This window comes from Phyllobates terribilis, unplaced genomic scaffold, assembly GCF_046119375.1.
Source record: "Phyllobates terribilis strain yellow unplaced genomic scaffold, ASM4611937v1 Scaffold_4__5_contigs__length_816908805, whole genome shotgun sequence".
NCBI lineage: Eukaryota > Metazoa > Chordata > Amphibia > Anura > Dendrobatidae > Phyllobates > Phyllobates terribilis.
In genome coordinates, this window is record NW_027362764.1 from 572591506 (window position 1) to 572619237 (window position 27732).

The 27732-nt window shown below is 41.4% G+C and overlaps 1 protein-coding gene across 1 annotated transcript in view; it reads right to left on the reverse strand.

The window, feature by feature from the left end:
* The window catches only part of EMILIN2 (elastin microfibril interfacer 2), a 68432-nt gene that overhangs the window by 22214 nt on the left and 18486 nt on the right, over positions 1-27732 (reverse strand). The window contains exons 3-4 of the mRNA XM_073679118.1: positions 3693-3865; positions 1570-3438 (exon numbers count right to left, since the gene is read on the reverse strand). Coding sequence (XP_073535219.1) covers positions 1570-3438; positions 3693-3865 — 2042 coding nt within the window. The remainder of the gene's footprint in view (positions 1-1569; positions 3439-3692; positions 3866-27732) is intronic.

Sequence of the window (27732 nt, forward strand, 5' to 3'; positions counted from 1 at the left end):
CAGTGACCATTTACTCTCCTTAATAGCGCACACACTGTACCCGCAGCGCTGCTCCTGCTGCCACTTTGCGGTCTGTGTGCTCGCTTTTAAAGACCATGAATATTCACTACAACCCATGGGAGTGGATTGTAGTGAATATTCATGGTCTTTAATAACGGATACACAGACCACAGAGCGGCAGCAGGAGCCATGCTGCGGGTACAGTGTGCACACTATTAAGGAGAGTGAATGGTCACTGCTCCCTACGCACACAGTCCCAGCGTGGGGAGCAGTGACTATTCCGGCACAGCATCTCACATTGTAAGGGCACATGGCAGTTATGCCATGCGCAGCTCACACAGTGAGATCCCTGTTGGCAGCAGAGCAGGACGCAGCGCTGGAGGAGGTGAGCATGATTGTTTATTTTTTTGTTTATAGTGTGATGGGGATCAGAGGGTGCCAACCATACCAGGATGGAGGGGTGCCAAGAATATCAGGAAGAGGGATGAGGGGGGCCATACATGCCAGGATGAGGGATGAAGGGTGCCATACATACCAGGAAAAGGGATGAGGGGGGCTATACATACCAGGATGAGGGATGATGGGTGCCATACATACCAGGATGAGGGATGAAGGGTGCCATAAATACCAGGATGGGGATGAGAGGGGCCATACATACCAGGATGAAGTGTGCAATACATACCAGGAAGAGGGATGAGGGGGACCATACATACCAGGATGGGGGACGAAGGGGGCCATACATACCAGGATGGGAATGAAGGGTGCCATACATACCAGGATGAGGGATGAGGGGGGCCATACATACCAGGATGGGGATGAGGAGTGCCATGCATACCAGGATGGGGATGAGGGGTGCCATGCATATCAGGATGGGGATGAGGGCCACATATAACAGGAAGGAGGGGGCCATATATACCAGGATGGGGGATATTAACAGAATGCGAGGACATTACCCCTGTAACAGTGTCAGCAGCAGAACCCCTCCCCCTTAACAGGGCATCATGACCACATTTTTTTTTCTATTTTCTTCCTCTAAAACCTAGGCGCGCCTTATGGTCCGGTGCGTCTTATAGTCCGAAAAATACGGTAATTTTTTTTCTTTAAAAGGGATTATTTATTGCACCTCTGAGGTGCTGTAAAACTAACTCATTGCTATAGGCTTTCACATTTTATTTTTAAATATATTTTCCCTAGCTTTTGGCAAGAAGGTTCTGAATGTGAAAAAATTACCTTCTTAATTGGGTAAAATTTTAATATTTGTTTATTAGATGCATATAATTTTTAGCTCAGTAAAACTGGCTTTTACTAACAGCAGCTGCTTTCACTAAAAAAATAAAGTAGAAATTAAAAATGTAAAATCTAATTTAGCAAAAACAATAAAATATAGCAATGTGCAGTCAACTGAAAAGGAGTCATTTCAGACTAATTCAAAGCATAACGTTATTAAATATCCAAGTTTTTTTTAACCTGATGTAAATTCTGTATTTACTAAACTAAGTTTCACATTTTCATTTTCAGCCTAGAATTCTAACAACGTGCTGATTATTTTGTAAAACATTTATTTCCTACCTTCTTCAGGTTTGCTCTTGGTAAGATCTTGTAAATCAGTTGTGATTTTGATGATCTGTGTTTGGAACACCTGGACAGAATTATTCAGGCCATAAATGTCAGTTGAATGCGATTTTATTGTCCCATTTATCCTGTTTATACAATTCCATAAACTGGTTACATGTTTGTTAAGTCCATCTTTAATCCTTTGCAGGCTGCCAGAGATGGTGTCCAGCTTTCCACATACATTTTCCAATTTAGAAACTCTGGCATCGACATTTGAAAGCTCATTTCTAACTCCCTGAGAATTTTCAGGGCACTTCCTTTTATCAGAAGTTAGTTCACGCTTCAGGACTTCAAAATTGTCTTGGAGATTATTACAACAGTTACCAATTGTAGAAACATCTGAGGTAGCATCGAAATGCTCTTGGACAACTTCAACTTTAGCTAATAGGCCAAGCTGGTTATCCATGACAGTAGAGTTAATACCTTGAACTTGGTCTTTTAAGGAATCAAACTTATTATTCAATAAATCAACACTGTCTTCAATCCGGTATAGATCGAATTTAACCATTCCCAGCTCAGTTTTCAATCCTTCTAAATCTGATGTCTTGTTTTGCAGTAACTCAAATTTTTCGTTCATTGTATCAGTAAGTGACTTCAAAAGAAGAGCATTATCTAGCTGTGTCTGAACCAAAACTTCATAGTTATTGTTGTAGCCATCTGTGTTGCCCAAAGATCCTTCCTTGCCATGTAAAACAGCTTTCAATTCATTATCCAGCTTCTGCACCACGTCTTTCAATTCATTAACATCGTTAAAAATGGAGCTGGCACCTGTGTTACTAGAATCAGCAGGATCATGATTACTGGTAACATCACCCAACCTATTCTCCAATAATTGGAGCTTCCAGTCAATTAGATCACTCATATTGTCAAAACTATTGTTAATTAAACCTCTCAAGGTGTCTTCAATATAGAAGCAATGCTCCTCTACATTTCTTTCTGAGACATTAACCTTGAACTCTAAATCAATCAGTTTCTCATTCCAAGTCTGGTCTGGTGTTAAAGTGCTCAAACGCTGTACCTCACTGTCTAGTCGGGCATTAAGAACCAGGTTGGCTTCAGAAATTCTATCAACTTTTTGACCCAAATTTTTCAGGATCGTGTCAATATCATTATTGCAACAATCAGAACCACCATTTGGTGCAGTTAGGACTTGAGATCTCAACTTGTCTATTTCGTTACGGAGTTCAGCCTCTTTTTCAAGAACAAAATCCTTGACTTCAGAGCAGCTACTTTCATTCTCTTCACATTGTTGCTGAACATTAGTCAGTTTATACTCACAAGAGTTTTTCAGATCAGCCATTTTTCTGTCCATTCCCTCAAGCATCTCATTTCTTAGAGCTTCCAATTTATCATCATTAGATATAGGTGCTGCTACTGTTGCTGGTGCTTGACGGGACATCTCTTCAACATCAATTAAGCGTTCTTCATACAAATTGATTTTTCTGGTTAGTTCTTCGATTTGATCAATTTTCTTTTCAAGTTCTTCTCGGGCACTTGTTAATTCAGACACTAGATCTTTTAGTCCATCCTCTTTCTCAGCACTTCCAGTGAACCCTGGTAAGTAGTATTCTGTCTTACCACCCCTGGCACTGGCTGTTGGTGTCAAGTTGTTGAGCCAAGTATTTAGAAATTTACTGGTGTCTTCCTGAACAGTGATCTTTAAGTTTTCATTTACACCCGTCAAAGAGGTCTGCAAGTCAATAACAGTTTGTGTAAGTCGGAGCATTTCTTCCTCGAGAGTCTGAATCTTTTTCTCTTGTGCTGCATTTAATTCTTGAAAATCTTTCTTAGAGTCCAATGGTTTGTGCTGTTGCCCATTTAATTCTAGGGAGAAATAATAAACAGTGATATATTAACTTTTCAAAGCATCATGACAGTTTTCAAGTAAGCAATGAATGACTTGTGAAAATATATATTGGTCCATATTATTTTTAGGGCCACCCTTCAATACCCGAAGTAAAGTTCTACTGTAGTCCACCAAAATATTTGAACTTGGTGGCTACTTTGGAATTACTGGAAAATCTAATTCCCTGCAAGTAACTACATTTCAAAGTTGTACATTCTAAAATATTACTTACCTGGATCCTTCTTCCCCCCACTTGGACGAGGAGTATATATTGGGGTCTGTTTGGCCTTGTCAGCAGGGCCATCTTTGCAATCTTCACCCTTAAAACCGGGACAGCATCTCCATTCCATCTCTGTAACAACTTTGAAGGATGTCACATATCTAGGTCTAAAGCCAACCTTATAGCTGCAGAAGAACAAAAGATACAATACTTGATCAGTTTAATACATCAAGCTGAAATTATCAATGTTAATAAAAGATAACATACAAGATTAATGTGTTAGATTTTCCCTATATTTTAAGGTAACTGACTTTAAAGTCGACCTGTCACCAGCTTTCGGAAAACAAGTTTCATTATTAAATAGATCTCTTAAACTTGATGAGGCTGGTGTATTTTCATTGCAAATATATGTAAGAAGGGCAGTAAAATTGTTTTTGAAAACAACTGATTTGGCTCAATCATATATTTGGTTAATAAATATGGAGTATATCTCTTTTAGTTTTCAACTTCCACTTTATGTCATGTTGTATGTCAATGTATTTTTACCTAGATTAGTTGTGGCAATACAATTGTGATCCTTTATTGTATAGTGATATACTTTGCTTGTCCTGGCACGTGCTTGATACTAGTGCAGACTTTCTGTGTGTGTGGTTCTAAGAACAGCCTGATATTTCCAATCACAACAGTAATAGATGGCATTAGCCTAATAAAAAAATAAGGAAACTTTGCTACTGCCCAGAGTTATCCAAATGGTAAAAAGATCCTCAAATGAACCTTGAAAATTGCATGCCTCAACAGGTCCAAATGTGGGATTACCGATTCACAACTTTGGGATTGTATACCTCCCAAATCTCTTAAAAATATTTATGCCTCGTACCCCTAAAAACACCAGTCTTCAAAGCATTGGCAACAAATGACACATGCGATTCTACAATTTCATAACCAAGTACCATTATAGACTAAGGAAAAAGTGCTGCTGTCACCTGGATATAATGTATAATATTCTTATTTGTACATACAAGACAATGCAATATTGATGTTTTTATGGCTATGAATACAAAGATTGACTAAAACTTCTCAACAGTATCAATAAATCTTAATGGATAATAATTTTAATAATCTTCACATTGACAGGCCATACTGACAATCATAAGGTAGAAATCCTGATTCTTGGTGGTCAGCACAATTATACACTAGTGACAAATGTGTAATGTGAAGTAGTTGGGTATGAAACACAATGTACTGGTAATACTCATATACAAGTGCTTCTCACTAAATTAGAATATCATCAAAAAGTTAATTTATTTCAGTTCTTCAATACAAAAAGTGAAACGCATATATTATATAGAGTCATTACAAACAGAGGAATCTATTTCAAGTGTTTATTTCTGTTAATGTTGATAATTATGGCTTACAGCCAATGAAAACACAAAAGTCATTATCTCAGTAAATTAGAATAATTAACTAAAAACATCTGCAATAGCTTCCGATGCATTTAAAAAGGTTCTTTAGTCTGTTTCAGTAGGCTCCACAATCATGGGGAAGACTGCTGACTTGACAGATGTCCAGAAGGCAGTCATTGACATACTCAACAGGAGGGTAAGCCACAAAAGGTCATTGCTAAAGAAGGTGGCTGTTCACAGAGTGTTGTATCCAAGCATATTAATGGAAAGTTGAGTGGAAGGAAAAAGTGTGGTGGAAAAAGGTGCACAAGCAACTGGGATAACGGCAACCTTGAAAGGATTGTTACGAAAAGGCAATTCAAAAATTTGGGGGAGATTCACAAGGAGTGGACTGCTGCTGGAGTCATTGGTTCAAGAGCCATCACACACAGACGTATCCAGGACATGGGTTACAAGTGTCGCATTCCTTATGTCAAGCCGATCATGACCAATAGACAATGCCAGAAGCGTCTTACCTGGGCCAAGGAGAAAAAGACCTGGACTGTTGCTCAGTGGTCCAAGGTGTTGGAAAGTCATTATCTCAATAAATCAGAATACTTTATAACAGCTTGAAAAATGTTTTTAAAATCTGAAATGTTGGCCTACTGAAATGTATGTTCAGTAAATGTACTCAATACCTGAGTGTGTCAATGACTGCCTTCTGGACATCTGTCAAGTCAGCAGTCTTCCCCATGATTGTGGAACCTACTGAAACTGACTAAGGGACCTTTTTAAACGCTTCAGAAGCCTTTGCAGGTGTTTTTTGTTAATTATTCTAATTTGCTGAGATAATGACTTTTGTGTTTTCATTGGCTGTAAGCCATAATCATCAACATTAACAGAAATAAACACTTGAAACAGATCACTCTGTTTGTAATGACTCTATATACAGGTGCGTCTCACTAAATTAGAATATCATCAAAAAGTTAATTTATTTCAGTTCTTCAATACAAAAAGTGAAACTCGTATATTATATAGAGTCATTACAAACAGAGTGATCTATTTCAAATGTTTATTTCTGTTAATGTTGATGATTATGGCTTACAGCCAATTAAAACACAAAAGTCATTATCTCAGCAAATTAAAATAATTAACAAAAAACACCTGCAAAGGCTTCCTGAGCATTTAAAAAGGTCCCTTAGTCTGTTTCAGTAGGCTCCACAATCATGGGGAAGACTGCTGACTTGACAGATGTCCAGAAGGCCGTCATTGACACACTCCACAAGGTCCCAGAGTTTCAATTTTCATTTAGAAATCAAGGTCCCAGAGTCTGGAGGAAGAGTGGAGAGGCACAATCCAAGCTGCTGGAGGTCTAGTGTGAAGTTTCCACAATCAGTGATGGTTTGGGGAGCCATGTCATCTGCTGGTATAGGTCCACTGTGTTTTATCAATACCAAAGTCAGTGCAGCCGTCTACCAGGAAATTTTAGAGCACTTCATGCTTCCCTCTGCCGACAAGCTTTTGGAGATGGAAATTTTATTCTACAGCAGGACTTGGCACCTGTCCACACTGCCAAAAGTACCAATACTTCATTTAAAAAACAACAGTATCACTGTGCTTGATTGGCCAGCAAACTAGCCTGACCTTAACCCCATAGAGAATCTATGGGGTATTGTCAAGAGGAAGATGAGAGACACCTGACCCAACAATGCAGACGAGCTGAAGGCTGCTATCAAAGCAACCTGGGCTTCAATAACACCTCAGCAGTGCCACAGGCTGATCGCCTTCATGCCACGCCGCATTGATGCAATAGTTGATGCAAAAGGAGCCCCGACCAAGTATTGAGTGCATTTACTGAACATACATTTCAGTAGGCCAACATTTCGGATTTTAAAAACATTTTTCAAGCTGTTGTTATCAAGTATTCTAATTTACTGAGATAATGACTTTTGAGTTTTCATTGGCTGTAAGCCATAATCATCAGCATTAACAGAAATAAACACTTGAAATAGATCACTCTGTTTGTAATGACTCTATATAATATATGAGTTTCACTTTTTGTATTGAAGAACTGAAATAAATTAACTTTTTGATGATATTCTAATTTTGTGAGATGCACCTGTATTATATGAGTTTCACTTTTTGTATTGAAGAACTGAAATAAATTAACTTTTTGATGATATTCTAACTTACTGAAGAAGCACTTGTAATAAATAAATAAAAGGAACCTGTCATGTCCCCAAACGCTATTAACCTGCACATATGGGGTTAATCTGCAGCTTAAAAGCTGCCTGGCACCTGCACTGAAAGCACAGCTACCAGGAGGAAATTAACTTTATTCTTCCCAGTAGCCTCCGGCTTTCAGTCATGGAGGTGTGACCAGCACAGCTTCAGTCACCGCTCAGTATACAGTGAGTGGCGACTGTAAGCACGCCCTGGCACTGACTGACAGCCATCTCTACAGAATATCAGTGCAGAACAGAGGTTTAATTTCCATCGTTATTACGTTATCAATAAAACAGATGAAAACCACTTCCCGACACGTCATCTATCAGTTACAACTTCTTCTCACATCCTCTTTTATAAAACCTTTCCCGCATTCATGCCAATACTGGTTTTTACATCATTGTAACAACCGACAGGAAATATCTGAATCACATCTGGGAATATATACGTAAGCAGCTTTTTTTTTGCTTGTACTGCATACCAGAATATTAACTGCTATGAATTACCCTATATAATAAAGCAGTACTGGATTACACTGGCCCCAATAAAACTCTGCATCAAAAAATAAAAATCAGCAAATATATCTAATAACACGAAAGTCAATACACTCACAAGTGTTAACCTAGGCTCCCTGACAATTCAGGAAGATTAACTGTTTTTTACTGAGACATCTTTAAATACAGGTCCAATTGTGCAAGCAACCATTATCTGCAGAAATCTGACACATCAGTCATAAAGGCCCCATTACACATTAGAATGACGTTGGATAAAGCCGTGGTTATCAGTGGGCTCGGCCGTCAGTTTAATATATATGATGGCCCCCCAACTCTAATCCGAGAGATGTCAGAGGAGATAAGGATTTGGTATGTCCAATTTGAACTGCCAATCCTTTTATGTTCATTGAGAGAAGCTGTCGTCAGAGGAGACCGGCAGCAGCTCTGTCTTAGAGAACACAGGAAAGGAGCTTAGCCCTCCTGTATATGGAAAAGTCGGGAGAAACAGCTGTCGGCTGAATGATCATCTGAACCATCATTCAACTGACAGCTTTCTATTATGTATGCTTAAGGTTTAAGCTGCCCAATCTTACTGAATTTGGCAATTTATCCAATGTATAAAATCACAGGACCAAGTGATAGTACCAAATTATTGTCTAATGAGCACATACTGTACATATTTTTTTTTGTTAAGATAGTAAGATATAAGCAACAGGATACCAAAGATGATAATACTGAGTATCCACACAAGTTCAACTGGAAACTAAAATCTATTAAAGAGAAGCTGTCACCAAATTTGTCACATATCAGCTTAAAATATCAACTTATTCAGCGTCTGTGCTTCTTTACCCAAATCCTTATGTAATGCCCCCTGTATACTCCCGAAAAATTTTTTACTTTCTCCCGCGCTGTATTCTAATTGGGTACGTCCGGTCCAATGAAGCAGGAGGTGTCATCAACGTCAAGGATGTCGAGCAGCAGCCGGGGGGAGGAGTGGTGAATCCGAAGCCACGCCCATCAGACCGGACAGACCCAATTAGAATACAGAGCGGCAGAAATTCTACAGTTTTTAATCGGGGGTATACAAGGGGAGTGAGGGCATTACATAAGGATTTGGGGAAAGAAGAGCAGACACTAAATAAGTTGATATTTGAAGCTGATATGTGACAAATTTGGTGACAGGTTCCCTTTACGACTGACTACTTAGAAGTCAGTCTTAACCCCTTATAATGTATGTAAAGTGCTGTGGAATTAATGGTGCTATATAAGTTGGTAGCAGGAGAAAATGGACTGTAAAATTTGTTGTGTAATTTCTCCTGAGGACACCAATACCCCATATGTGGTAGAAAACTACTATTTGGGCACACGACATGGCTCTAAAGCAGGGGTCTCAAACTCGGCTGGGTATATGGGCCGCACATGGAAAAAATTTTAATTTGGGGGGCCGCATTCTTTGTTCAATGTGACATTTTTAGTGATACCATTTTTTTTGTATACACCTTTTGAACATTTTTGCCGTGTTTATTTTTTTATGGCTTGGGTCGTTATGGATGTGGCGATAATAAACGTGCACTTTTTTGTGTTTACTTTAGTTTACATATAAAACAGCATTTTTAGTGCCCAATATTTTTTCATGCTTTATTTTATTTTTTATTTTTTTTACAATTTTATTTCCCCCAATTGGCCACATACAGTAATATTGTCTTACAATTAGCATCATATAGTAATAATGGAAAACATCTTGTAGTAATGTTCCCCATCCAAGTCCCCATCTTGTACTAATGTGCCCCATCCAGGTCCCCATCCTGTGGCAACGTTCCCCATCCTGGCGCCCATCTTGTACTAATGTGCCTCATCCAGGTCCCCATCTTGGGGCTATGTGCCCCATCCAGGTCCCCATCTTGTGGCTCTGGTCCCCATCTTGTGGCTCTGTGCCCCATCTTGTGGCTCTGTGCCCCATCCAGGTCCCCATCTTGTGGCTCTGTGCCCCATCCAGGTCCCCATCCTGTGGCTATGTGCCCCATCCAGGTCCCCATCCTGTGGCAACGTTCCCCATCCTGGCGCCCATCTTGTACTAATGTTCCCCATCCAGGTCCCCATCTTGTGGCTCTGTGCCCCATCCAGGTCCCCATCCTGTGGCAATGTTCCCCATCCAGGTCCCCATCTTGTGGCTATGTGCCCCATCCAGGTCCCCTCTTGTGGCTATGTGCCCCATCCAGGTCCCCATCTTGTGGCTATGTGCCCCATCCAGGTCCCCATCCTGTGGCTATGTGCCCCATCCAGGTCCCCGTCCTGTGGCTATGTGCCCCATCCAGGTCCCCGTCCTGTGGCTATGTGCCCCATCCAGGTCCCCGTCCTGTGGCTATGTGCCCCATCCAGGTCCCCGTCCTGTGGCTATGTGCCCCATCCAGGTCCCCATCTTGTGGCTATGTGCCCCATCCAGGTCCCCGTCCTGTGGCTATGTGCCCCATCCAGGTCCCCGTCCTGTGGCTATGTGCCCCATCCAGATCCCCATCCTGTGGCTATGTGCCCCCTGTGCTGTTCTTCACACACATAAAATAGAAAAAAAAAAAGATGATTCTCACCTGTCCTCCGTTCCCTCGGCGGCCTTCCTGCAGATGTGGCCCGCAGGCACCACAGAGTCAGACCCCTTGACGATCCCGACCTGGTCCAGGAGGAGCCGCCGACAGCAGCGCTGCATTGCCGCACAGAGACTGTCTCCCAGCACAGCATTTTCAATGTCAGCCGCCGGCCAATCAGAGGCCAGCAGCTGACATCTGCATATGGCAATGACGTCATACTCGCTGCGCCGACACGCAGATATCAGCTGCTGGCCTTTGATTGGCCAGCGGCTGGCATTGGAAATGCAGTGCTGGGAGACAGTCTCTGTGCGGCAATGCAGCGCTGCTGTCGGCGGCTCCTCCTGGACCAGGTCGGAATCGTCAAGGGGTCTGTGCCTGCGGGCCGCATAAAGCAGCCTCTGGGGCCGCATGCGGCCCGCGGGCCGCGTGTTTGAGACCCCTGCTCTAAAGAGAAGGAGCGTCAACTGAATTCTGGAGCTCAATTTTGGCTGGAATAGATTGGGGATGCCATGTCACATTTGAAGAGCCCTGTCATGTCAGCAGTGACCACATTTTGGAAACTACACCTCTCGAATTCACCTTGGGGTGTAGTGAGAATTTTTAAGCCTCACGCCATTCACAGAATTGTTTAACATTAGGCTGAGTAAATCGCAAGTCAGCATTTTTTCCACTAAAATGTTGCTTTGCCCAAAAGTTTTTAATTTTCAAAAGGGATAATAGGAGAAAATGAATAGTGCAATTTGTTACGCTATTTCTCCTGAGTATGGCAATGCCCTATATGTGACTTTTGAGGCACAGTAAAAAGAAGCGCCATATTGGAGTTCAGATTTTGCTGGAATGGCTTGACGGTGCCATGTCACATTGGCAGAGCCCCTGAACCGCAGAACTCCTCAATAAGTGACCCTATTTTACACATCCCCAATGACTATATCCCCAATGAATTCATCTAGTGGTGCAGTGAGCATGTTGACACCACATGTGCCTCACAGAATTTTATACCATTGGGCGGTGAAGAAAAAAATAATTAAATTTTTACCACAAAAAGTCAGTTTTATCCATAATTTTTTACATTTTCACAAGGGATAATGCGTAAAAATGGCACCAAAATGTGTCACAAAATTTCTGCTGAACATGGAAATACCCCATATGTGGCTGTACATTAATGACACATGACAAGACTTGAGAGGGAAGGAGCGCTATTTGACTTTTGGAAAACAAATTATCATAGAACAGTTTGCGGACTCCATATATAGTGCCAGAAGAGAAGAAGCCCCTTTCAAGTGACCCCATTTTGGAAATTTCACCACTCTAGAAATTTATCTACAGGTGTAGTGATAATTTTGACTTTTACAGAAACAAGCATCAGTGGACATTGCCGAGTGAAAATTGCAAATCTGCCCGTGTAGTGCCCAGTATATTGTAGTGCCCAGTAAATTATAGTGCCTATATATTATGCTCAGTCCATGCTTCTAGAGATATGCATCCTCAAATTAGGCTCTCAGCGCCACAGAAATGCCAAACATGTGGATGCTAAATGTGGTTTAGGCACACTGTGGGGCTTAGAAGGGAGGGGGCATTTGGATTTGGGAACACAGATTTTCTGGATTTCCTTTAAAGGCGAGGAGCCATAATGCTTTTCAAGAGCCTTTCTACTACCAGTAACCTGGAAGCCCACTATATTTCAACCCCTTTACGTCATTTTGAAGGAACCCCTTCCCTACCATGACGTAAACTTATGTCAAATGTCGAGAAGGGGTTAATGTAACGTGCACTGTAGTAAGATGTGCTTAAAGACAATCTGTCAGAAGCATCAATCCTCCTAAGCCGTCTATATGGGCATGTAGGTCATAGGAAGCTTAATAAAATTATACCTTGATGTCTGCGATCCAATATCTTATTCCAGAGAAATCCCATGTTTTTCTTAAATAAAAATGAGCTGTTAAGCTCTCTGGGCTGGACAGAGATCTTCTTGAGTGTCCACCTCCAGAGCATATTTTAATGCATAGTGACGCCTCTACATGTAAATTGATCCCTTCACTGCATGTATGATGTCATGCTTCGTGTATGAACACTTGAGCATGCAGCAGATTGCCATTGAGTTTGTTTCTATGCAGTGTTCTGCCTTTCTATGGGAACTGGCTTCAACTTCTTCCTGCATGGCCGGGCGGTGCCTGCACAAAAGGATGGTGAAGTCAGTGCTCATAGAAGGGCAGAACACTGCGTAGAAGCAAGGACAGTGGAGATCTGCGCACACTTGACTTTTTGAACGGAGTGAGGGGATCAGTTTACATACATAGGTGTCTCTGAGCATTAAAATAAACTCTGGAGGCAGACATTAGGGAAGATTTCTATCCCGCCCAGAGATCTAAACACCTCATTTACATATAAAGAAAAATGAAAATTTCTCTGCAAAAAGTCATCAAATCGCAGATATCAAAGTTCAACTTTCTCAGACCTGCATGCCCATATAGGCATTCTTTAAAAAATGTCTGGCCCCAAAATTGGGGTTGGGTTACCCGTAATTTTAGTCTCTAGCGGAGGTTAAGCAGATGGCTTGGGCAGATGTTTGAAGCCTGGGAAGGGGGTAATACCCACGGAGCTCCCCAGGCTACTAATATCAGCCCCCAGCTGAATACCTAGCCTTTACTAGCTATTAAAATGGGAGACCCCCCAAAAAAATGACGTGGGGGTCCCCCCTATTTTAATAGCTAGCAAAGGCTAGGCAGATAGCTGGGGGCTGATATTAATAGCCCAGGAAGGGTGCCATGAATATTGGCCCCCTCCCAGGCTAGAAACACCAGCCGTCAGCCGCCCCAGAAATGGCGCATCCATAGGATGCGCCAATTCTGGCACTTAGCCTCGCTCTTCCACGCTGCCCTGGTGCGGTGGCAGGGGGTAATAGTGGTGGGGTTCATGTCAGCGCCAGCTGCCATGAAGCCCAGGTTAGTAATGATGGGCGTCTATAAGACACCCCCATTACTAACCTACAAAGTGTTAAAAAGAAAAAACACAGACTACACCCAGAAAAAAAAATAATTTATTTGAAATAAAACACACCATTTTATTTAATTCTTAGTTTACTAAAAAAAAAATAGTTACCTGTCCACGTTCCTGCGCTGATCTCCCATGCACAGCTGTCACATCTGGAGATGGTGACAGCTGTGCATGGCTGCTGTAAGCTCACACTGCCGGGAACACGTCTGCTCCTGGCAGCGGGAGCCACTGACTGAGGTCACCGGAGTGCATTCAGTCAGCGCAGCTCCGGAGACCTCTTTTACGGCACTGCTGTACCGTGGGAATTTCTCACGGTCAGCGGGGCCGTAAAGGAGCTAACCGGCGCAGCGCTCCCTGAACTCCGGCGAACCCACTTATGCAATGACGGGGCTGCTTTACGGCCCCGTCATTTTAGCGGTGGCAGCGGTTCAGAGCGGTCACATTCTATGTGGCTGCTCTAAACTGGAGATCATCGTGGGACACTCGTGGACTACTACGGAGGGGTAAGGATAAGGTTGTGGTTTATTATTTTATATTTTATTACAGGAGATCGATGGCTTCGGGGAATTAGGTGTCTAGGTGAGTATAGGTGTATTTTTTTATTTTTTACTTTATTTTAGGTGGCGATCGGCGGGGACAGGTAATGTATAAACTAATTTATTTTAGGTAACCACTGGCCACCAATGACATGTATTTAAAATTTATTGGGGACCAAAAACAAATATATATGGGGGCCTAAAAGAATAAAAGATGTGTATAGGGGCAAAATAACATATGGGGCAGTTTAAATAGCAGGATCAGGCTGATGGGAACTACTGCTCCCATCGAGCTGATCCTGCTGGCACGAGTGGACGGGGGACAGACATAGGCCGATGGGAGTAGTAGTGTCACATCGGCCTATGTCTGCCTGCACGCACACACCCGCAGACATCGCACAGACACCGCGCACACCCGCAGACATCGCACAGACATCGCACAGACACCGCACACACCCGCAGACATCGCACAGACACCCCGCACACACTCGCAGACATTGCACAGACACCGCGCACACACTAATCATGACGGGTCTGATGGTCTGGGAGGTGAGGCTGACCTGTGTGGCCGTGGGAAAGTTTATGTGAGTTCATGCAGTCAAGCATGAACTCACATGAACCCTCTGAGGGCACCAGCGGATACCTCAGCTTTTCATTTGATATAACCGGCGGGAAAGCGCAGCACAGAACGGGAAAGCCGGCGGTGAAGTGTTTTCACTGCCGGCTTCCCCGCCCGGGTCCTTCGCTCCCCGCTCCTTGGTGCTGTGCTCCCCGATCGGTCCTAACTTACGATCTGGATGGGGGGAGCGGAGGATCGGTGTGGGAGGCTGCGGGGAAGCAGTATGGGGCTGTGTGATTGTTTAAAAGCCGGCGGCTTTTTACCGCCCGCCGGCTTTTTACCGCCCGCCGGCTTTTAAACAATCAGGAAAATTCTCCCACGCTGGGATGGCATTCTGATTACAGGCTGGATCGCAGCTGAGCGCTGCCAACCAGCTTGTCATCCTTCAGAGACACTGCAGAGCGCAGGCATTATGTGAACTTCCGATTCCGGAATTCGATATTCTAAAAGTATCGGAATTAAGTATTGGAATTCCGATACCACAAATATCGGCCGCTACCCGATATTTCAGTATCGGAATGCTCAACACTAGTGATAATCCTTAAAGAACTACAAAATAAAATAGACAAATACATAATGGTAAGGATCTTCATTGTCAGTAACAATTGCAATGTTATTAATTCTTTTGACCACAAGTATCTGCAGTAAAAAAAAATAGATATATATCAGTGACTTTTTTTAACCTTGATTCTGTTTATTACTAATGTTTTTCAATTGACTGTAAAAGTTTTGATTGTCTACAGCTATTGCCTAAATCGTCTAGAATAGTAAATCCACAATCAAATATTGAGCTATTCAAGGTATGAGGAGACAAGCACTGGGAAGGAATGGAAGGAAATATGTGTTTACTACCAGCACAGGTATAGAATATCTAAGAACTATTGAAGTTTGCAATGAGGGTAAAACAAATTACATGTAGAGACTGATCAGAGACCCTTTGATGTTAGATTGGCTGATGGACAAAGGAAGCATAGTGATACTTTACTGTGAGGTGACATTTACCGGAGTTTCTAATTAGACGTTGTCTACTTTTCCTCAATGCATTACCCCTGATCACTACTGTACGTTTAGGTAATGAAGGGGCACAGTGGATCACAATGAGAAAAGTATTTTTTAATGCATTCCCAGAGTTAAAATACCCTCAGGCCATAATTTGAACAAGAGGTAGCTAAGTAGAAGACATCCCTACAATACGTGGTTGATCTTGTTAAACATTTATCTTTTTTCTTACTTGATTTTCTAACTGGAATTTTTTTTCATGAAATGAGCGGAATTTGCTTAGAAAGATTTCCAAGAAGTTTGAATATTTATGTGAGCTCAGGAATTTACTAGTATATACCCAGAATGCCAGGTACATGGAATATTGCAATAACATAGCACAAAGTCACAAACTGGAAAGAATAACTTCTCAGCCTTTCTTGGCAGATAATTGTGGCATTGCAAAAAAAAAATCCAGTTAGGTAAGGGACTCTATCGACAGGTTTTTGATATATAACCAGAGAACACCATGATGTAGGGGCTGAGACACTAATTTCAGCGATGTGTCACTTATTAGGCCGTGTTTCAATACCTTTAGTGTTTTATCAGCAGGAGATTATCACTACAGGACTAGCTGCTCGCTGCCTCCTGGTCCAACCCCATCCCCATTACTGATTAGCAGATTTTTGTCAATATACAATGTACATAGAAAGCTGAAAATCATTGGTGTGGGCAGGGTAAGCTTTCTGAGCAATGCTACCTCTACAGCAGAGAAAACTCTGATTGTATCACAACTGCTTCACCCAGTAAAATAAGTAATACATCGCTGGAATCAGGGTAGCAAAAACCTGCAGACAGATTCCCTTTACTATAAGTGTTTTTAAACATAAAGCACATGTATGCAAAGCAATTAACAAATTAGCCCCAGAAGCTCTATTTCTGTTTTGTGCTCAACATAGGAGAGCATTGCTTGTGTCACCACATCAAAGCAAAGCCATCCCCTTTCTCTTTCAATTTATTGTCTGTGAAAATGTAGTTGGCTTAGCTACACAACATTGGTCGCAGGTCAACACAGGAAATTTTCTCTTGTTTCAATCTGAAGCCAGAAGTGAAGCTACCGTGGACCCTTTAGGCTAAGTTCACACAATGAGTATTTGTTGCATTTTTTTTCTGCTATGTATTTTTGTGTGTAAAAAAAAATGCAGCATATTACAGTTCTAATTAAGTGGATAAGATTTATATCAATCCTATGCCCACCGTGCTGTTTTTCAGTGCTTCAGAAATTGACCTGCTGTGCATTTTTAAATTTTGCAGCATGTCAATTTCAATTTTCTCTTTTATTTGCAGATTTTCTCATAGACTTGAATGAGATACAGAAAATCCACAGCGGAAAACCAGAAAAAAAATTATGTAATTACCACATGACCATATCAATAAGTTTTATCAAAGCTAGTTATCTCAGCCAACAGGAAGTTTCCAAAACATGCTACCAAAAAAAAAAGAGACAGAAATCGCAGCTGAAAAAAACGTGAAAAATTACTTTAAAAAAACCCTTACTAAAAATGCAATAAAATACGAGGTAGTCTAAATTACAGCAAATGGTGCGGAAATTCTGCAAAAAAAATTGCAGCATCAAAAACGCACCAAATACGCCAAGTGGGAATTTAGCCTTAATAAATTTACGAGTTCAAGTAATACAGTAAGTTGCACAATTGTGCATGTTCAGACTATTTTACAGCGTTAAAAGCTGATATCATCTTTCTAGAAATGCTCTATATAGTCACCATGCTTATTTTCATATCATATGCGCCCAAACGCCAGTTATTACTAAAAGAAGAAGTAGTCAAATATTTCTCAACAAAAGTGAATTAGACAATTTCATCACAAGTTTCCTGGACTCTGAAGTATCCTGTCAGGGAAATGTAGCTGTATCATACCACGCTTCCTATATAATGCCTAACATCTGGAATATATTTGCTGTCTTAGATTTGAACGCTTTAGCTTTTGGAAAAAATATATCCAATTAATCAGCACTAGTATTCAGATCTGCACTGGATTCCCTCTTATACTTGGCGGGTTTATGATGATGACCATCTAAGATCACTTGGAACACCAATGTAAGATGACACCAGCGTCTGGAAGAAAAAATAAGACTTAAAAAAGGGAATGGTGTAAATTATTGCAGATCATGTTATGTGCAGGAACTAATGGTAGAAAGGAACGTGGGTGATCGCCGAGTTATGTGTTTGTGACTTGGGTATACAGTTAAAACCAGAAGTTTACATACACTATATAAAAATGGCTTAAAACATTCTCTCTCTCTCATTATTCTGGCATTTGGCAAATATTAAAAATAATTGTAAAACTAATTGACCGAAATTAAAAATAAAAAGGTTTATTCTGATTTCATGTCAGATATTGAGAAAAACATGCATATGTGTCTTTTTATATAGTGTATGTAAACTTCTAGTTTCAACTGTATGTATCCAGGCTTTTAGGGAAGATGTATAGTTTGATGATAATAACAGGCAGTTGACCTTGGTCTTAGAGAAATTTATGACTTAATTCATCTTCTCCAACCTCTGGCCAAGCAAAAAGAAAATAGACAAATATAATCACCGTACACAGAATAATGTACAGTGACAGCAGGCCAATGACAGCACTGTATGTAACAATCACGGAAGCGGCCTGCAAATCTATTTCTGCTCCGTGGCTGTAAACAGCTTCTTTGTTTTCACAGTTGCGTGTACTGTAAAATCCATGGATGCGCTTTTTAGCACCCTACAATGCTGGATATGTTTATGCATAGTTTACACACCATGGATATTTCAATGCTTATATAACTTTGATCACTTTCCTTTTAATAATAATTGTATTTTCACAGCTGCATGTGACATAAACCTGCAGATAGGGAAGCCACCACTTTTCTATGACATGCATGTTTCCAGTTTGGGGCCTCACCCTTTCATTCCATCCAGTAACTCTTTAAAGGGAATCTGTCAGCAAGTTTTTGCTATTTAATCTGAGAGCTGAAAAATGTAGAGGAACAGAGCCTGATTCCAGGGATGTGTCACTTGCTTAGCATCTTGCTGTAGCTTTAATATAATCCGTATTTTATCAGCAGGAATTTATCATTGCTGGACTAGGTGTTGCGTGCAAGCCAGTCACGCCAGTTGGCTGATAATGTACAGTGTTACACAGGAAGCTGCAACCAGGGGTGTGGGCGGTTATACACAGCTCAGTATTCATAGCTCTGCTACATCTACAGCAGGAAAAACAGGGATTCTGTCAAAACTACATCAAGCAGTCCAGTAAGCGACACATTGCTGGAACCAGGCTCTTGCCCCTACATCATGCTGTTGTTGGATTCCATAGAAAAAAGCTGCTGACATATTCCCTTTAACTAGCTTTCTTTCAATGTTTGCCATTGCAGCAAATTACATGATAATGTTGGTTGCAAGCGGGGAAAAGGGACTTTGTAGCATAGGTTCACAGTCAAACATCATCCTTGAGGTAGAGCAGCAATTTGACTATTTTCATTAACTCATCTAGTATTAATCTATGACATTACAGAATATTTAATTGACATAACCGAGCACTAAGCAGGAAGACTATGTGGCAATGAACAGTGGTCTACAGCTCTCCTTAAAGCCAAACCGCCATGCAGGCTCCATTGGGTGACAAATGAGTGGCAATGTTGTTCTCTAGCTTCAACGGAATTAATGGAGTTGAATTGAAAATGTCACAATTTTTTTAATGTCAGATTTATAGGCATAAAACAAAAAAACTATGGTGGTACAGTAGAGAACTTGTTATACACCTATATGGTAACTATATCATGGCTCCGTGCAACAAAGTTACACTGTGACATTTACCCACATCTGCACGCTTCAGGCTTCTAAGCTGAACCCTATCATTCCCGGCCTACTCAATGTCTGCAGATTTGCATTCTGGAAAAGCAGTCTTTACAGATTTGATGAATATAAAAGCACTTATTGTCCCAATGTATTAAAGTAGCTCAGCTAAGGAGGAACAGAAAAGTACAAAAACCCCTCTCTTAGAAAATAAAGCAGCATAAAGCACCGAAATACAAGCCCCGATAAACTACTGAGACTGATAAATCTCTGCTGAGAAATTGCCGAATTAATCCAGTACCAACCAACAGAAATCTGGGAGAAGCCTTCTCGCATCCGTTGTGTTGGCATTCTGGAAAAAACGGTGACAGTTCAACCTCTTGGATCTACCACAATCAGAGCAGAATTTTACCTTGTTTTTGCTTTGTTTTTTTTCAGGCATGATCTATGTTTTTTCAGACAGATTGAAAAATGATGCCAACATGAAGACATTAACACACTTTACTGTGAATGGAAAAATGAAGATACCTGCAGATCACCATAACCTGCTCATGCTCCTGCAAATCAGATATTAAATGTTCCTACATACTGTTCATCAATTTAGACCAGTCACCCCTGAATGAATCTGAGCCCCTCTTTAAAGCCACGTGCACACATTGAGTATTTGGTGAGTTTTTTACCTCAGTATGTGTAAGCCAAAACCAGGAGCGGGTGATAAATGCAGAAGTGGTGACGTGTTTCTATTATACTTTTCTTCTGATTGCTTCACCCCTGGGTTTGACTTATAAATACTGAGGTAAAATACTGATCAAATTCTGAATGTGTGCACGTCGCCTAAGTTAAGTATTGTGTCATACCGTGGAGTACCAGAAATACAGTGACCAGCAACACGGACTAACATAGCGCTTCCAGGTCAGATTTACAGTAAAAGGAATATCCTACTTTAGAGATTCCAATTCACTGTTACACAAGCCGCGTTATGTTGGAGGTGAAGTGTCAGAATATGAAATGGATCTGGGCTGTTATTCATTGCCTTCCCATGTTACTTCCTTTGTGTGTCATCTGTTCCAAAAATCAACTTGACACTCCTGTTACAGTATAGCACAGGAATGCGCATATAGCAGCTTTTATATCAGCTATACCCACTCACAGGGGAGCTGCTGCAGATCACATTACATAACCCAAGTGCGCTTTATTCCAGTAGATTTTGGGAAAGGGTCCAGTTCTTTACTAACTTATCTAAAATAAAGAACCAAGCTCCACTTGTACAGTCACGTCTATTACGAGGAATCTAGAACATTTCAAAGAACCAGAGAGCCCAAGATGACACTACAAACTTTTTTTCATAATGTACATAATTGAGGGAGGCCATCATGGTTAGGTCTGGCCTCTAGGTCAAAAACAAAATTGAAATAAAAAAATGCAAAATCAAGTACAGATAAAATAACCTCAATAACAGAAGTTCTTCTTTAATCATACCGTAGCTTCAAATTAAAAGAAAAATGAAGGTAACAGTTTTCAAAGTGAGCAATTCCCCCATTTATGTTAAAAAAAAATCCCGATCCTCCAGTTCTAAAGAAATTATCTCCATTCGCTTCTAGACATGTTTTTTTCTCTTGGAAGTTCATGGGGTAACATGTCTCATAAACTCCAGGAAAGGCCATGCTGCGGTACAATAACAGAACTCATCTACTTGCTGCTGGCATAGATATAATCACTCTACAATTATGACATTAGATGACAACTGAAGGCATCATTACTTTGAAGATTACAGCTGTTATTTTATGACATCAGTAATATGGCTATTTCCACCCAATAATATGTCAATTATCCTAGTTTAGGTTTTGATGTCCTCGTATGATTTGGATTATGTAGTAAACCTAACAGTAATAACTGTACATTATCTTTTAATTAAGCACTAAGTTTATTTTTACATTACACTCAGGTCCACAGTGTCTAATCCAGTCATCGCATGTGGCACCGGATTTTACCTTCTTTATCTAATCCAGTCAGTTTTTCGATTCATCATCCCGATGTCTTTTTCTATGAGAATCTAAAAGTGTTTAGCCTAAATAGGTGGCTCAACCTTCTGCCCCAAAAGTGGGAAAAATGTCCCATTACAAGTGCAGCAATCTTTCGCCAGTTGTGTTGAGTACATTTCCTTTCTAAATTAACAGCAGTATGGCAATAAACAAAAAAAAATGGATAAAGAGCTCTAGTAGTAGGCACTCACTTCCTCCGTTTTTTGCACAATAAGGCATGTAGGAATCCTGGGCAAGTCAATTATCTCACAAATTGGAAATTCCTATGTTCCCCGCGCCTTGAAATATATGGTAGAAAAGATTTCACAATATGGTTTGTTACCACAGATGATCAGACCTAAACACTTCTCTAGGTTTACTAAGGCAACTAGTCATGCCGGGGGGGCAACTGGATAGATGTCAGAGGTATTTAGATACAGAATGAGGGCATGGATTAGTACCTTTTAACACCAGGTCTGGATTTACTTCATATAGGAAAAATGAATGAAGACTTGCAAGTAGTTTCAAACGCTCCACAACTGTCCTGAAGATCTTTGGAGCCTGTAGTACGATGGACAGCCGCTGTTAAGCTAGCCACACGTTAGATAGTGGTCAGCCAAAATATTGTTTTGTTGACAGCTACCACTCCCAACTCCTCCATACACGGGAACACTCGGCTATGAACTCCAGTTGCCAGACTCCTCTGGCGATGGCTTTTCTGCACACCAGACAAAAGGATCGGCCAGTGAAATTCCAATGGGTGGATCCTTCTCTCCCTGAACATCACTTGTCGGGGGACAGTCTGGAGGCTCCTACACATGTTAGATATCTATATAACCTGCTGATTCCTACCACCTCAGGCACATGCCCTGATCTCCCTGGCTAGCCCTAGACTGTGGTGAATTAACTGAAAAAAAGTTAGTTCCATGTCACATTAGCCCACTAGGTCAGAGAAGTGGTTTATCCCTTCACAATTAAATTTTATAACCCAATCCAGAGATTATTACAAATATTTCAGAATTCCTGTGCAGGTCACAGAGTGATGAAAGGGTTAAATGCCAAGCATCCCATCCATCACTAGGGGCTGATTTCACTGCACTTAAAACTTCACCCATGACTACGTAAAGAAAAATTGAATATGTGCTGTGAGGCTGAGAGCAGGTATCACATAACCTATTCTGGAACAGATGAACTGTTACTAAATGGTAGTTAAGCTGTGATACGAGATCATTGGATCATGATTACCGACCCCTACAATCATGGAAGTAACTGGAAGAATGTCTACTGAGCAAACATCACAACAGGAATTCACTCTCACTGTGTTCTTCAAACATGGAAAATGGAAACACAGTTAAAGAGGTGGATTTTGTATATGTGTTGTTATTGATGGAAACAGGTTTCATGTTATGATTACGTACTTAAAAATTCTTTATATTGAAAGGTTATTTCCGAAGACTCAAGTTATCCCCTAAATTCCAATATCAGGGCCCTAGAACTTTGAGAACAGGGCTATGGAGCTCCATCCTGAAAGGAGCGGTTGTGCGCATGCGGGGCTCTCTGCTCCATTCATTGTCTATGGGATTGCCGAGTACAGAACTCATCTTTTTCCGGCAGCCGCAGTCCCGTAGACAATGAATGAAGGTGACGTTTAGCATGTCCAATAGTGCGCCATTGAGGATGGAGCATCTGAGATCCATTTTCAGGGTTCCAGATTCCCAGTCTCAGGATTGCTCGGGTTCCTAACGGTCGGATCCACTGTGATCGCAAGTTATCCCTTATCATGTGGATAGGAATTAATTTAATTTTATGGTTGGGGAATAACCCCTTAATCTTCTAGAAGAGTTCTTCAAAGTGCACATTTCATTGTAAAGGCTTGAACTGAATCGATAAATTATCAACATCAATGTGCATGTATACCATATGCATAAGTGTAGCGGGTCGCCGCAGGTCCTGTTTTTAATCATCAATGTGATCGGGTAAGTCAGCTTTAACCATATATTTTCTCTGCTGGTCATCCTTAAAATATAGGAATGAGCCAGGTCCCCCAGAACAGACACTGCTTTTACATTGGTGGCACATGGAGGGCATTTGAGTAGATGTATTCACAGAATTTCTGCGTGCTGCTGTATATAACAAGCATATGTATAAAATAAGGGTATATGCACACGTTGAGTATTTGAGCATATTTTCCTGCTGCAAAAACCAGAGTATTGGCAGGAAAAATACTGAGAAAAATATGCACATTTTTGCATTCGTTTTTGATGCATTTTTACTAGTGTTTTTATCCCATTCTTTTGAACAGGTTAAAAACGCTGAAAGAAATGACATGCTGCAGGTTAAAACAAAAAAAAACTTCTTTGAAGGGTCAAATCTACCAGGAGAAAATAAGCAGCATATGCATAAGATATGAAAACTCTCAATCATTTTGCTGGTACATTAAAATGCACGTTTTTTTCCACAATAACGTGTGGGAAAAAGCTGCAAAAATGTAACGTGTGAACAAGCCCTAATGGAAAGAGATAGAGAAGAACAGAACATATACAGTATAAATGAGTCCACAACATCAAAGACACATCATTAACAATAAATAAGACAGTGTAACTGCTCCATTGTGAAAACACATAGTAAACACAGTGGGGTGTTAGATAGACATGAAATGCAAGAACACAAGCAGTAGCTCAGGATTTATAGGACTAAAGCTTCCTGGAGGAACTTTGAAGTTATTACCAGTCATGTTTTCACTTTATGTGTGTTAACAAGAAAAAGGGTGTACCAAAGACAACCAGCAGTAGATAAAAACTGAAGGTATTCCTATGAGTCTCAAGGCAAAAAAAAGTGGTACCATTCAAGAAATGTGTGCCAGATATTTAAAAAGGAGTTGTATCCTAGTGTCAATTGAGATGTATATTTCCACAAGGAATAATACAGGGACAACACAATGAAGTGTTCTAAGAAAAGATTCATAATCATTCATTTCGGTATACAAGTACAGCACAACCAGTCCAAAGGACCACCTCTTTAAAAGACCACCCACTTATCTAGACCATTTTAAGATGACCACCTATTTATCTAGACCATTTAGGCTGGAAAAAAGCACACTAGAGCTGAAAAGTCGAACGGAAGAATAATTGGTTCTTCGTCTCATTTCAAGTTCTGCCTCACTTTCCATGTTTGTCACTTATCTAGATCAGATCACACATTTTTAATTCCACCCTATATTATGCATACTGGCCATATTCTTGGAGGAGACCACCCTGCAGTTTGAATGCAATTTTTTTAAATACATTTCCCTGTATTTACTAAATGGTACATGACAGGAGTGGTGACAAATACCAGGCACTGAAAATCAGGCATAAAATTAGAATTCTTCAAACATTTAGAATATGAGAAAAAAACGTAATAAATTATGGGGAATCTTATACTGCCAGGAAAATTACTTAACCTGTGCATGATAAAATGAGACAAATGTAGACAGTTTTTCAGTCTTAATGCTGTGTAAAAAACTAACCTCACACAGACAACACTAGGACCAATGATATTCAATCGGGCTGTTCAGATGACAGTTTTTTAACACACATTGAAAAAAGCAGTAAGCACTAATCTCTTCTGTATTTCATATGAGATTTAATATTAATAATAATAATCTTTCTATTTATATAGCGCCAACATATTCCGCAGCGCTTTACAATTCAGACAATTTTACATACATTATAGTCACTGTCCTCATTGGGGCTGACAATCTACATTCCCTATCAGTATGTCTTTGGAGTGTGGGAGGAAACCAGAGAACCCGGAGGAAACCCACACAAACATGGGGAGAACATACAAACTCCTTGCAGATGTTGTCCTTGGTGGGATTTAAACCCAGGACCCCAGCGCTGCAACCACTGAGCCACCGTGCTGCCCAAGATTTGCCTATTCAAGTAATGCGTGGGCAAAAAAAAAAAAATTGGATTTCATAAGGATCATTGTTAGAATAATAATAATCTTTATTTATATAGCGCCAACATATTCCACAGCGCTTTACAATTCAGAGGTTCATAAGTAACAGTTAAAGATAATACAATAATTAAAGCAAAAATAATGACGACCCTGCTCATAAGAGCTTACAATCTACAATGAGGTGGGGGTGACACAAAGTACAGGGGCTTATTTACAATGATGGTCCAGCCATATTGAGGAAATGGAGGATAGATAAAGGCTGCATGAGCTCATCACAAGCCAGTATCTGTAGTGCTTTTGGGTGCAGTAGAGTTTGATGGAGAATTATGTTTGGAGAAATAGTGAAAGGGCTATGTATAAAAGGACTTCAATTAGGGAACGTGATAGGACGCCCAAAACAGATGTGCAGCTCGAGAGAAGTCTTGGAGCCGGGAGTGGGAGGTATGGATTAGTGTGGATGTTAGTCAAAATAATAATAATAATAATAATAATAATAATAAAATTTGCTTGAGGAGCGATGATAACATCAGATACATTGATATTCTTAACATAGGAAACTATTTGGTCATATAAATTTTATTACACCACTACTCCAGCATTCTTTTTTTATTTTACTACGCTGGAGTGGTGTCACTAATGTAAGTTCCCTGTCCCTAGTATAATTACCAGCGTCCATCTTCATTTGTTCTCAGTGCCGCTCCAGTCATCTTCTGCAGGTTGTGACCTGCAAGCCACAAGTCACTTTTTAATGTAGGTCTACAAGAGCCACAACGAGTGTCTCATAAACTTGCATTGAGAGCTTGTGACCGTTACCTCTGACCTCAGTCATAAGTTGCGGTCAAAAGATGGCGGATCGGTACTGGAGAGGCGCCGGGAAGATGGTGACTGGTAAGTATAATACTAGGGTCAGGTAACTTACAAGGATGTGACACGCCCCCTGGGCCGTGGGGTACTCCGTGCCGGGCCGGTCGGTGCAGGGGATGTCACAGTGGCAGTGACCCGGTCCGTGACCCAGGGCGGTCAATAAAAGGGAATTTGTTTGTGACGCCACCTGTGGTATGCGGCTATATGGAGCCACCGCTACGGTGCAGATCCTCTGGAGCTGATGGTGACACAGCAGAGTTCGGACAGCTCTCCACAGGTAGAGCTAAGCTCCAGGGCGGTGCAGTGATGTTATAGATGAAGTAGATGTTGCTGTGCAGTGTAGTGCAGGTGATGAAGCAGATAATAATTCCAGGACACAGTGGGGTGCAGTCTTCAAGGTTTACTCACAGTTGTTGAACTCCAGGTTACCAGTACCAGGATAACCTCCCACGTCGTCCTGCGTTCACCAAGGAAGGGGTTCAGCAATCTCTCAAGTAACTCAGGAGTACTTAAACGGGACCCCGTTCTATGTGCCTTCCTCGGTCGTCTTCCTGCGCTGGCTCTCACCTTCCTGCCCTGCGCCTCACAATCGGTGTCCTAAGCCAGTAGCCTCGGATCTTGTCGGGCGACCTGCAGTCCCCAGGACCCTCTGTGGCCACCTTTTCGGCGATGTAATTGTGGTGGTTGGCAGCTGCACCTTGCAAGTACAGCAGTCTCCGGTTTCTAGCTGAGCCTTGTAGTTCTCCACTAGTTTAGGGGATGGTTCCCTCTGCGGCCTGATCCCTCTACGTTCCCGCAGATTCGGGCGCACGGGTGGCATCCGCACTTCCGGTGCCCCTAGGATCGCTTCTGTTCCTCCTGGAGCCTTCCCTGCTCCCTTCCTCGTCCTGACAGTCCTCCTGGGCCTCTCTCTAGGCCCGCTCCTCTGAGCAGAGCTCCTACAGCGTTCCTGCTCCCACTCCTCCTCCTCAGGCTGTCTTCTCTGACTGGACACCCTCTCTCAAGATGGCTCCTCTTTTTATACACCTACTGAAGTGCTCCCCTAAACTACTTCCTCCACCCACACCCACTACATGGTTCCACCCCCCAGCTAGGGACCAGGGACTGTGCTCTTCCTTAGGAGCAATCTCGCCCTTCCCTCTGAAGTGGAGTGTAATGGACACAAGTGTGTGGGTCCCGGGCAGTACTCCATCCTTACCTGAGAGTGGGATATCACACCTCTGGATGAGATGCAGTACCTCTGTGGCGACTGAACCCGCAGGGGCGCCACAGATGCCATACGGATATAAAATAATGGACATACAGATGGCAAACGAATGATAATACAGATGAAAAATCATCAATTTTTTTGGGATGAAAATCAGACACATTTTAAAATGCTTGTGTGAACTTAGTGTTATAAGAAGCCATCCTTCTAGTCCAACATCACCCTACAATTGATATGCCTAATGTTTACTTTTTGGTTATTCCCATGTGGCCATTGTAGAGCTGTCTCAAACTAGTATGTGCATAGAAGACAACATATGGTTGATGCTGAAGACTGGCTCTCCGTACGGGTGC